The sequence below is a fragment of the Pleurodeles waltl genome, chromosome 6 (genome assembly GCF_031143425.1).
Source record: "Pleurodeles waltl isolate 20211129_DDA chromosome 6, aPleWal1.hap1.20221129, whole genome shotgun sequence".
NCBI lineage: Eukaryota > Metazoa > Chordata > Amphibia > Caudata > Salamandridae > Pleurodeles > Pleurodeles waltl.
In genome coordinates this window covers 1,684,063,509-1,684,076,588 of record NC_090445.1, presented here as the reverse complement: position 1 = coordinate 1,684,076,588, position 13,080 = coordinate 1,684,063,509, and the positions used below count along the sequence as shown (strand labels likewise).

At 49.9% G+C, this 13,080-nt stretch overlaps 1 protein-coding gene across 8 annotated transcripts in view; it reads left to right on the top strand.

Annotated features, from left to right (window-relative positions):
- The window catches only part of NR6A1 (nuclear receptor subfamily 6 group A member 1), a 685,712-nt gene that overhangs the window by 550,525 nt on the left and 122,107 nt on the right, over positions 1–13,080 (top strand). For all 8 annotated transcript variants that reach the window (XM_069241722.1, XM_069241724.1, XM_069241721.1 and 5 more), the window contains one exon: positions 12,212–12,442. In XM_069241722.1, the coding sequence (XP_069097823.1) occupies positions 12,212–12,442 (231 nt within the window). The remainder of the gene's footprint in view (positions 1–12,211; positions 12,443–13,080) is intronic.

Here is a 13,080-nt window from a genome sequence, read left to right as displayed (position 1 = left end):
AAATACATCCTGGTGGGAAGGGGGACTAGACCAGAGAGAGCAGGACATAAATCCTGGTGGGAAGGGGGACTAGACCAGAGTGCATTATGTTCATCCTGGTGGGATGGAGGACTTGACCAGAGTGCATTATGTGCATCCTGGTTGGATGGGAGGACTGGACCACCGAGCAGACTGTGCATCCTGGTGGCCTGTTGGACTAGACTAGTGAGAAGTCTGTGCATCCAGGTGGGCATTGATGGGCAGCATGCATCTTGGTTGGCTGAAGGACTAGATCAGAGATCCATCCATAAATCCCGGTGATGATGGGAGACTAGACCAAAGAGCAGACCATGCATCCTGGTGCGATGGAGGACTAGACCAGAGAGAGCAGGACATACATCCTGGTGGGATGGATGACGAGATCAGAGAGAGCAGTCTGTGCATCTTGGTTGGATGGAGGCCTAGACCACTGAGCAGACTGTGCATCCTGGTGGGATGGGGGACTAGACCAGAGAACATTATGTGCATCCCGGTGGAATGGAGGACTAGCCCAGAGTGCATTATGTGCATCTTGGTGGGACGGGGGACTAGACCAGAGTACATTATGTGCATCCTGGTGGGATGGAGGACTAGGCTAGAGTGCATCCTGAAGAGATGGAGGAGCAGACCAGAGAGCAGACCTTGCATCCTGGTAGGATGAGGGACTAGACCATAAAGCAGTCAGTGCATCCTGGTGGGATGGAGGACTAGCCCAGAGTGCATTATGTGCATCTTGGTGGGATGGAGGACTAGACCATAGAGCAGTCAGGGCATCCTGGTGGGATGGAGGACTAGCCCAGAGTGCATTATGTGCATCTTGGTGGGATGGAGGAGTAGACCAGAGAGCAGACTGTGCATCCTGGTGGGATGGAGGACTAGCCAGAGTGCATTATGTGCATCCCGGTGGGATGGAGGAGTAGACCAGAGTGCATTATGTGCATCTTGGTGGGATGGGGGACTAGACCAGAGTACATTATGTGCCTCCTGGTGGGATGGAGGACTAGGCCAGAGTGCATCCTGAAGGGATGGAGGAGTAGGCCAGAGAGCAGACCTTGCATCCTGGTGGGATGGAGGACTAGCCCAGAGTGCATTATGTGCATCCTGGTGGGATGGAGGAGTAGACCAGAGAGCAGAGCGTGCATCCTGGTGGGATGGAGGCTGTAGGAAGTTGGCTCTGTATGTGCTATTTCAAAGTAAGGAATAGCATGCACAGAGTCCAAGGGTTCCCCTTAGAGGTAAAATAGTGGTAAAAATAGATAATACTAATGCTCTATTTTGTGGTAGTGTGGTCGAGCAGTAGGCTTATCCAAGGAGTAGTGTTAAGCATTTGTTGTACATACACATAGACAATAAATGAGGTACACACACTCAGAGACAAATCCAGCCAATAGGTTTTTGTATAGAAAAATATCTTTTCTTAGTTTATTTTAAGAACCACAGGTTCAAATTCTACATGTAATATCTCATTCGAAAGGTATTGCAGGTAAGTACTTTAGGAACTTCAAATCATCAAAATCGCATGTATACTTTTCAAGTTATTCACAAATAGCTGTTTTAAAAGTGGACACTTCGTGCAATTTTCACAGTTCCTAGGGGAGGTAAGTATTTGTTAGGTTAACCAGGTAAGTAAGACACTTACAGGGCTTAGTTCTTGGTCCAAGGTAGCCCACCGTTGGGGGTTCAGAGCAACCCCAAAGTCACCACACCAGCAGCTCAGGGCCGGTCAGGTGCAGAGTTCAAAGTGGTGCCCAAAACACATGGGCTAGAATGGAGAGAAGGGGGTGCCCCGGTTCCGGTCTGCTTGCAGGTAAGTACCCGCGTCTTCGGAGGGCAGACCAGGGGGGTTTTGTAGGGCACCGGGGGGGACACAAGCCCACACAGAAATTTCACCCTCAGCGGCGCGGGGGCGGCCGGGTGCAGTGTAGAAACAAGCGTCGGGTTCGCAATGTTAGTCTATGAGAGATCTCGGGATCTCTTCAGCGCTGCAGGCAGGCAAGGGGGGGATTCCTCGGGGAAACCTCCACTTGGGCAAGGGAGAGGGACTCCTGGGGGTCACTTCTCCAGTGAAAGTCCGGTCCTTCAGGTCCTGGGGGCTGCGGGTGCAGGGTCTCTCCCAGGTGTCGGGACTTAGGATTCAAAGAGTCGCGGTCAGGGGAAGCCTCGGGATTCCCTCTGCAGGCGGTGCTGTGGGGGCTCAGGGGGGACAGGTTTTTGTACTCACAGTCTTAGAGTAGTCCTGGGGTCCCTCCTGAGGTGTTGGATCGCCACCAGCCGAGTCGGGGTCGCCGGGTGCAGTGTTGCAAGTCTCACACTTCTTGCGGGGAGCTTGCAGGGTTCTTTAAAGCTGCTGGAAACAAAGTTGCAGCTTTTCTTGGAGCAGGTCCGCTGTCCTCGGGAGTTTCTGGTCTTTTCGAAGCAGGGGCAGTCCTCAGAGGATGTCGAGGTCGCTGGTCCCTTTGGAAGGCGTCGCTGGAGCAGGATCTTTGGAAGGCAGGAGACAGGCCGGTGAGTTTCTGGAGCCAAGGCAGTTGTCGTCTTCTGGTCTTCCTCTGCAGGGGTTTTCAGCTAGGCAGTCCTTCTTCTTGTAGTTGCAGGAATCTAGTTTTCTAGGGTTCAGGGTAGCCCTTAAATACTAAATTTAAGGGCGTGTTTAGGTCTGGGGGGTTAGTAGCCAATGGCTACTAGCCCTGAGGGTGGGTACACCCTCTTTGTGCCTCCTCCCAAGGGGAGGGGGTCACAATCCTAACCCTATTGGGGGAATCCTCCATCTGCAAGATGGAGGATTTCTAAAAGTTAGAGTCACTTCAGCTCAGGACACCTTAGGGGCTGTCCTGACTGGTCAGTGACTCCTCCTTGTTTTTCTCATTATCTTCTCCGGCCTTGCCGCCAAAAGTGGGGCCTGGCCGGAGGGGGCGGGCAACTCCACTAGCTGGAGTGTCCTGCTGGGTTGGCACAAAGGAGGGGAGCCTTTGAGGCTCACCGCCAGGTGTGACAATTCCTGCCTGGGGGAGGTGTTAGCATCTCCACCCAGTGCAGGCTTTGTTACTGGCCTCAGAGTGACAAAGGCACTCTCCCCATGGGGCCAGCAACATGTCTCGGTTTGTGGCAGGCTGCTAAAACTAGTCAGCCTACACAGATAGTCGGTTAAGTTTCAGGGGGCACCTCTAAGGTGCCCTCTGGGGTGTATTTTACAATAAAATGTACACTGGCATCAGTGTGCATTTATTGTGCTGAGAAGTTTGATACCAAACTTCCCAGTTTTCAGTGTAGCCATTATGGTGCTGTGGAGTTCGTGTTTGACAAACTCCCAGACCATATACTCTTATGGCTACCCTGCACTTACAATGTCTAAGGTTTTGTTTAGACACTGTAGGGGTACCATGCTCATGCACTGGTACCCTCACCTATGGTATAGTGCACCCTGCCTTAGGGCTGTAAGGCCTGCTAGAGGGGTGTCTTACCTATACTGCATAGGCAGTGAGAGGCTGGCATGGCACCCTGAGGGGAGTGCCATGTCGACTTACTCGTTTTGTCCTCACTAGCACACACAAGCTGGCAAGCAGTGTGTCTGTGCTGAGTGAGAGGTCTCCAGGGTGGCATAAGACATGCTGCAGCCCTTAGAGACCTTCCTTGGCATCAGGGCCCTTGGTACTAGAAGTACTAGTTACAAGGGACTTATCTGGATGCCAGGGTCTGCCAATTGTGAATACAAAAGTACAGGTTTAGGGAAAGAACACTGGTGCTGGGGCCTGGTTAGCAGGCCTCAGCACACTTTCAATTGTAAACATAGCATCAGCAAAGGCAAAAAGTCAGGGGGCAACCATGCCAAGGAGGCATTTCCTTACAGAGGCCTAGACCCGAGAGAGCAGGACATACATCCTGGTGGGATGGATGACGAGATCAGAGAGAGCAGTCTGTGTATCCTGGTTGGATGGAGGCCTAGACCACTGAGCAGACTGTGCATCCTGGTGGGATGGGGGACTAGCCCAGAGTGCTTTATGTGCATCCTGGTGGGCTGTTAAACTAGACTAAAGAGCAGTCTAAGCATCCAGGTGGGAATTGATGGGCAGCATGCATCTTGGTGGGCTGGAGGACTATACCTGAGATCCATTCATGCATCTCGGTGATGATGGGAGACTAGACCAGAGAGCAGACCATGCATCCTGGTGGGATGGAGGACTAGACCAGAAAGAGCATTACATACATCCTGGTGGGAAGGGGGACTAGACCTCTGAGCAGACCATGCATCCTGATTAGATGGATGACGAGATCAAAGAGAGCAGTCTGTGCATCCTGGTTGGATGGAGGCCTAGACCACTGAGCTGACTGTGCATCCTGGTGGGATGGGGGACTAGCCCAGAGTGCATTATGTGCATCTTGGTGGGATGGGGGACTAGACCAGAGTACATTATGTGCATCCTGGTGGGATGGAGAACTAGGCCAGAGGGAATCCTGAAGGGATGGAAGAGTAGACCAGAGAACAGACCGTGCATCCTGGTGGGATGGGGGACTGGCCCAGAGTGCATTATGTGCATTCTGGTGGGATGGGGGACTAGACCAGAGTGCATCCTGAAGGGATAGAGGAGTAGTCCAGAGAGCAGACCATGCCTCCTGGTAGGATGGAGGACTAGCTCAGAGTGCATTATGTGCATCCTGGTGGGATGGGGGACTAGACCAGAGTGCATCCTGAAGGGATGGAGGAGTAGGCCAGAGAGCAGACCATGCCTCCTGGTAGGATGGAGGACTAGCTCAGAGTGCATTATGTGCATCCTGGTGGGATGGAGGACTATGCCAGAGACCAGACCGTGCATCCTGGTGAGGATGGAGGACTAGACCAGAGACCAGTCCGTGCATCCTGTGAGGATGGGCAACTATGTTCGCGAACATTTTCCAGATTCCGTTGAGGCTAGGGACGCACTTACTAGCAGTCAGTCTTCCTGCTCAGGTTAAATGAATCCTCCTCGGTTCTCTGGGTTGTGCATCCCATGCCTGCAGCAGGGGTGCAGCCCGTTTAGTGTGATTCTGTTCTCCAGCCCAGGGATGTGAGAGCGGAACTCCGCCCCCACCTACCCCCTCTACCCACTCCCCCCTCCCCCCTCCCCCCCCCGCCAAACCCCTCCCCCCCTCCCCCCGAGACCCCGCGCGTCCGCCCAGCAGCACTTTGTTTTGGAACAACGCTGCACGCTGATTGCGCCAGAAGCGCCTTGGCAGGAAGATGCTCTGTGTGCGGGCAGATGTGGGGTGAGCCGAGGACAGCCTGGGAGTCGAGCCGAGGTCGATGCACGTGTGATGGCCCTCTCCCCCTCCCTTCTTCTCTCCTCCCTCCCCTCTTCTCTCCTCCCTCCCCTCTTCTCCCCCTCGCCTCCATTTCTCCGCTCCTCCCCTACTCTGCTTCTACTCTCCTCTTCTTTTCTCCTCTGTTTCTCACTTCTCCCCTCCCTCCTCTCCTCCATCCCCTCTTCCCCACTCTCATGCTACGAGTGTGTGCAGCTTTCACTCTCTCACTTCTCCTCTCTCCCTCACACACACACTTTCTATCTCTGTCACCCTCTCTTTCGTTCTCACTCCTTTCCTCCTCTATTTCGTCCTCGCTCCTTTCCTTCTTTCATCCTCGCTCCTTTCCTTCTCTTTCATCCTCGCTCCTTTCCTTCTCTCTTTCGTCCTCGCTCCTTTCCTACTCTTTCGTCCTCGTTCCTTTTCTTCTCTCTTTCATCCTCACTCCTTTCCTTCTCTTTCATCCTCGCTCCGTTCCTTCTCTTTCGTCCTCGCTCCTTTCCATCTCTTTCGTCCCTTCTCCTTTCCTTCTCTCTTTCATCCTGACTCCTTTCCTTCTCTTTCGTCTTCTCTCCTTTCCTTCTCTCTTTCGTCTTCTCTCCTTTCCTTCTCTCTTTCGTCTTCTCTCCTTTCCTTCTCTCTTTCATCCTTGCTCCTTTCCTTCTCTTTCATCCTCGCTCCATTCCTTCTCTTTTATCCTCACTCCTTTCTTTCTCTTTCATCCTCACTCCTTTCCTTCTCTTTCATCCTCACTCCTTTCCTTCTCTTTTATCCTAGTTCCTTTCCTTCTCTTTCATCCTCACACTTTCTTTTGCTTTCATCCTCGCTCCTTTCCTTCTCTTTCGTCTTAGCTCCTTTCCTTCTCTTTCGTCTTAGCTCCTTTCCGTCTCTCTTTCATCCTCGCTCCTTTCCTTCTCTATTTCATCCTCTTTCCTTTCTTTCTCTTTCGTCCTCTCTCCTTTCCTTCTTTCATCCTCACTCTTTCCTTCTCTTTCATCCTCGCTCTTCCCTTCTCTTTCATCCTCACTACTTTCCTTCTCTTTCATCCACACTCCTTTCCTTCTCTTTTGTCTTTGCTCCTTTCCTTCTCTTTCATCCTCGCTCCTTTCCTTCTCTTTCGTCCTCACGCCTTTCCGTCTCTTTCATCCTCGCTCCTTTCTTTCCCTCAAATCTCACTCCTTTCCTTCTCTTTCATCCTCGCTCCTTTCTTTCTTTCTTTCATCCTCGCTCCTTTCCTACTCTTTCAACCTCGCTCCTTTCCTTCTCTCTTTCATCCTCGCTCCTTTCCTTCTCTTTCGTCCTCGCTCCTTTCCTTCGCTTTCATCCTCACACTTTCCTTCGCTTTCATCCTCACTCCTTTCCTTCTCTTTCATCCTCGCCCCTTTCCTTCTTTCATCCTTGCTCCTTTCCTTCTTTCATCCTCGCTCCTTTCCTTCTCTCTTTCATCCTCGCTCCTTTCCTTCACTTTCGTCCTCGCTCCTTTCCTTCTCTCTTTCCTCCTCGCTCCTTTCCTTCTCTCTTTCATCCTCGCTCCTTTCCTTCTCTTTCGTCCTCGCTCCTTTCCTTCTCTCTTTCCTCCTCGCTCCTTTCTATCTCTTTCATCCTCGCTCCTTTCCTTCTCTTTCGTCCTCGCTCCTTTCCTTCTCTTTCATCCTCGCTCTTTTCCTTCTCTCTTTCATCCTCGCTCCTTTCCTTCTCTTTCGTCCTCGCTCCTTTCCTTCTTTTTCATCCTCGCTCCTTTCCCTCTCTCTTACGTCCTTGCTCCTTTCCTCCTCTTCCGTCCTCGCTCCTTTCCTTCGCTTTCATCCTCGCTCTTTCCTTCGCTTTCATCCTCACTGCTTTCCTTCTCTCTTTCATCCTCTTTCCTTCTCTCTTTCATCCTAGCTCCTTTCCCTCTTTCATCCTCACTCCCTTCCTTCGCTTTCATCCTCACTCCTTTCTTTCTCTTTCATCCGCACTCCCTTCCTTCGCTTTCATCCTCACTCCATTCCTTTTCTTTCATCCTAGCTCCTTTCCTTCTCTCTTCCATCCTCTCTCCTTTCCTTCTCTTTCATTCTCGCTCCCTTCTTTCTCTCTTTCATCCTCTCTCCTTGCCTTCTCTTTCATCCTCGCTCCTTTCCTCCATATCTGTCTTGTGCACTGGCAGTGAGGGATGAACATGCAGTAGTCTCCATCTCTCCTATTGTACCTCCTACTCCCTCTGTCTCTCATGCACTAGGACTGAGGGATGAACATGTAGCAGTCTCCATCTCTCCTGCTGTACCTCCTCCTCCCTCACTCCCCCTGTCTCTCGTGCACTGGGACTGAGGGATGAACATGTAGCAGTCTCCATCTCTCCTGCTGTACCTCCTCCTCCCTCACTCCCCCTGTCTCTCGTGCACTATGACTGAGGGATGAACATGCAGCAGTCTCCATCTCTCCTGCTGTACCTCCTCCTCCCTCACTCCCCCTGTCTCTCGTGCACTATGACTGAGGGATGAACATGCAGCAGTCTCCATCTCTCCTGCTGTACCTCCTCCTCCCTCACTCCCCCTGTCTCTCGTGCACTGGGCCTGAGGGATGAACATGTAGCAGTCCCCATCTCTCCTGCTTCACCACCTCCTCCTCCCCCACTCCCTCTGTCTCTCGTACACTAGGACTGAGGAATGAACATGTAGCAGTCTCCATCTCTCCTATTGTACCTCCTCCTCCCTCACTCCCTCTGTCTCTCGTGCACTGGGACTGAGGGATGAACATGTAGCAGTCTCCATCTCTCCTACTTTACCTCTTTCTCCCTCACTCCCTCTGTCTCGCTCATGCACTAGAGGTAGTTGATGTATCTGGTAGTTTTCATTTTGTCTCCCTCTCTCTCTCTTCTTTCTTCCTCTCTGCCAACCCCTTTCCACCCGATCTGTCTCTTCCTGTTTCTCCCTCTCCTTGTCTCACCCTCTCCCAGACTCTCTTCTTTTTTACCTGTTTCTCCCTTGCACTAGAAGTGGTTAGTGAGTGCATTATAGATTTCCTGGTCTTTGTCTTCGCCTCCTTTTTCTGTGTTTCACGCTCCTCTCTCTTTCAATGTGTCCTTGTCCCTTTCACTTCCTCTCCTATCTTGCTCGCTTTCTGGCTGCCTCCCTCTCTTGCTGTCTCTCTCTCTCTCTCTCCCTCTCTCTTTTCTTCCTGTCTCTCTCATGAACTAGACACATTTTATTAAACGTGTGATAGCTTTCCATCTGTCTCTCATTCGCTCTCCCATTTTCTCTCCCCCCTCTCCCTACCTCTGCATCCCTCTGTCATAGACGCTCCCCATTTCTCTCTTCCATGCACTAAGACTAGTTTGTGAACTTGGGAGGGTATCAGACTTCCATCCCCACATTTCTGGGGTGATGGATAGGACCGGATTCATGTACTTATGCTAAAAGCCTTTTATTACCAGAAGATGATGAATGTAATTGTCAGCCCTGGTGCCCTTCCAGGTAAAGTCCCATAAGTATCCCTGGATGTCATTTGTGGGTGGCAAGTGGCACCTGCCTTTGTGACATCTGGCTTCAGAGGTAGCAAAATCACTGCCAGGAACACAAGGGCAGCTTGTGCTTATGAACTTTGGTTGCAGCTCCAGAGGTATGCAGTGCACTACATAAGTACGTAAGAGCACCGAGGGGTATGCATTGCACTACATAAGTACGTAAGAGCACCGAGGGGTATGCAGTGCACTACATAAGTACGTAAGAGCACCGAGGGGTATGCATTGCACTACATAAGTACGTAAGAGCACCGAGGGGTATGCATTGCACTACATAAGTACGTAAGAGCACCGAGGGGTATGCAGTGCACTACATAAGTACATAAGGGCACCGAGGGGTATGCAGTGCACTACATAAGTACGTAAGAGCACCGAGGGGTATGCATTGCACTACATAAGTACGTAAGGGCACCAAGGGATATGCTGTGCACTACATAAGTACATAAGAGCACCGAGGGGTATGCAGTGCACTACATAAGTACATAAGGGTACCGAGGGGTATGCATTGCACTACATAAGTATGAAAGGGCACCAAAGGGTATGCAGTGCACTACATAAGTACATAAGGGCACCGAGGGGTATGCAGTGCACTACATAAGTACGTAAGAGCACCGAGGGGTATGCAGTGCACTACATAAGTACGTAAGGGCACCGAGGGGTATGCATTGCACTACATAAGTACATAAGGGCACCGAGGGGTATGCAGTGCACTACATACGTACGTAAGAGCACCGAGGGGTATGCATTGCACTACATAAGTACGTAAGGGCACCGAGGGGTATGCAGTGCACTACATACATACGTAAGAGCGCCGAGGGGTATGCATTGCACTACATAAGTACGTAAGGTCACTGAGGGGTATGCAGTGCACTACATACATACGTAAGAGCACCGAGGGGTATGCATTGCACTACAAAAGTATGTAAGGGCACCGAGAGGTATGCAGTGCACTACATACGTACATAAGAGCACCGAGCACTACATACATACGTAAGAGCACCGAGGAGTATGCATTGCACTACAAAAGTATGTAAGGGCACCGAGGGGTATGCAGTGCACTACATACGTACGTAAGAGCACCGAGGGGTATGCAGTGCACTACATAAGTACGTAAGGGCACTGAGGGGAATGCAGTGCACTACATACGTACGTAAGAGCACCGAGGGGTATGCATTGCACTACATACGTACGTAAGAGCACCAAGGGGTATGGAGTGCACTACATAAGTACATAAGAGCACCGAGGGGTATGCAGTGCACTACATAAGTATGTAAGGGCACCGAGGGGTATGCATTGCACTACATAAGTACGTAAGAGGACCAAGGGGTATGCAGTCCACTACAGTGCACTGCATATCCCTCAGTGCCCTTACATAACTATGTAAGGGCTCTGAGGGGTATGCACTGCACTGCAGTGGTTCGGCTGGAAGGGGGAGCAGTCCCTCTATATTTAAAAACCACTGCAGATTAAAGTTTCATCTGCAGTGTTTTCCAAACATAGAGGGACTGCTCCCCCTTCAAGCCCTGCTAACAGTGCTGATTTAATTCATCCAGCAGAACGGTCTGCATTACGTGAGTAACCCAGAATTACTAAACTACTCCAATTCCATCAGCGGAATTAAAAATTCCGCCCACCCCTGGTTTAATAGTGTCATGCTTTATAGACGAAAGCAAGCGTTTGCCAGCCAAGAAGTGTTTTTGTCACTCCAAATTGTAACATGTAGAAATCACATGAGGTCTCCTATTCCTTCCTGAGGGTGTAACATGAAGGACTGCCTTTATGAAAGTGGAAGCTTGCTCCCACCCAGTAACAAAGCAGAGCATGACGTGAAAAGTGCCACTTACAGGGACTGACCTTCTCTTTCCATTAAACATAGGCAGCTACTGACAGTAGATGAAGCTTGACCAGTCTGCCCAGGCCTCTCCCTGAGGTTGCTGCATAGTTCCATCTCAGTATTTGTTCTTGCGCCCTGGGCCCTCCTTGTGCAGGGAACCGCACTCTAAGGTTACGTGCTGTTCACTGGTGTCAGCATCACCAAAGGACTGTGGGCCGATTTTGAATGTGGCAGTCAGTCCATCCTCCACCAGGGCGATGGAGTAAATTAATCCCTGGCAGAGGTTCCAATGACCAAATGTTTTAATGTCCGTCGGGCCAGCGAACATTTCAAGCATTGACATGAATAGCTGCCAAAACTCTTCCTGCCATTTCATTGTAACTTTGCAAACATGACGGAGCCATATGGCAAAGATAAACTTGTTTTCTTGTTTTTTATTTTTTATTTTTTATTTTTATTTTTCACAACAAACCCCCAAAATAGTATTTTGTTTTTGAAAATTAAAAAAATGCCCCTCTCGCCATGGGAATTACCACCTTAGTCGAGGTGGCCATTGTGCAGTTTCCACTGCCCCTTACCACGAGGTAATTTGCCTAGTGTAACTTATTTTATTATTTTGGTGTCAGTCTTGTACCTTTTCTGGTTTTACCTGTGTGTCTGTACTGGAATGACCCTCCTGTGATTCTCGTGGTGTGACTCGTTTCCTCTTCTGTTGTGACATTTGTGTAATTCTTCTAGTGTAGCATGCATTCTTTTGGTGTCAGTCGTGTAATTTCTTTCAGTTTTACTCGTATCTCTACTGGGATGGCCCTCCTGTTATTCTTCTGTTGTCACACGTGTCCTTCTTTTGGCGTCACTTGTGTACTTCTTCTGGTGTCACTGGAGTATCTCTTCTGGTGTAATTCTTCTTATGTCACTTGAGAATCTCTTTCAGTTTGTTCCTCAAGTAACTCTGCTTGTGTGATTCGCGTTGATCTTCTGGTGTCATCTGGTATCACTAGTTAACGTCTTACGGTGCAGCACTTGTGCTGTTCTTTTAATGTGACAAGTGTACTTTTCTGGTGTTTTTTCTGTAAATCTTGTTGTGTGATACCAGTTTGATTCTTCTGGTGTCACTGGTGCATGTCATCTGGTTTGATACTAAGTAGTTTGCCTGGTGTCACTTGTAAAAGAACAACCCACCGTTTCTGGAGTTCTGATGTGAGACATCTATTTCTCCTGTGGTGACTCTTGTGCAAATCTCCTTATGTGACACTTGTGTAAATCTCCTGGTGTGACTTATGTGTAAATCTCCTGGTGTGACTTGTGTAAATTTCCAGGTCTGACTCCTGTACTTCTTCAGGCTTGCCTCTTGCATTGTTAAACCAATGGGAATCTTATACAAGCCCTGTGGTGAGATCTTTGTGAAGTTCTTCAGGGGAGGCTCTTGTGTGATCCTCCTGGTGTTGCACACGTGTAACTCTCCAGAATGTACCCTCTTGTAATTCACCTGACAAAGCTAAAGCTCATTGCATTAATCCACATGGAAGAGAAGGTGTACCTCCTCCAGGTGTGGTTTCTGACTGCGTTTTGTGTTTCCCTTCCAGATGATCGAGTCGACCTCCGTGCCTGCCTCATCTGTGGAGACCGCGCCACCGGTCTCCACTATGGCATCATCTCCTGCGAAGGTTGCAAGGGCTTCTTCAAGCGCAGCATTTGCAACAAACGCATTTACCGATGCAGCCGGGACAAAAACTGCGTCATGTCTCGCAAGCAGCGAAACAGGTGTCAGTACTGCCGTCTGCTCAAGTGCCTGCAGATGGGGATGAACCGAAAAGGTAAAGACGCCCAGACTTTGTTGGCCATTCATGTGCAGGTTTATAGAAAGCAATGTTTCGCGAAGCCCGCCTCGTGTATTTGTGCATTTATAAGATCTGTTTTTGCTGCAGCATGACTTTTTCTTTTTTTAGCATCATTTGAGAATTCAAGTCATGTGACAGTGTGGTTTGCCCTTGTTGACTACATGTAGAAGTTCTAACTTAGCTACCCAATGAACTTCAGCCAGCCACATTCCCAAACATATTAATTTAACGACATGCAAGATTGAGCGGGCGTGACATCACCCACTCATTGATCCCCAGTGACATAGAAGGGTAGACCACTTTTACCACTGTTAGCATCTCAACAGCCCCTTCTTTGTTGCTGATTGGCTAAGAGATATGCAGAGAGGATGCAGGGTTCCTGGACCACGAATATCTCAGTCTTACTGCCTGTGCCTACGTGATCCCTTAGATCAGGGCTGCAACAGGTCAAGCCTTCTGGAGAAGTCGTAAGCCTATGTTGGAGCATCCTCTGGTCTCCAACGACTCCAATCTGAGTACCAATCCCTTCTCCCTATCCATCACACCTCCTGCATGTAACAAACTTCTGCCATGTTTTGTTGCTTTTCCTCGGCTCCCTTAATGCCTTGGCCTAG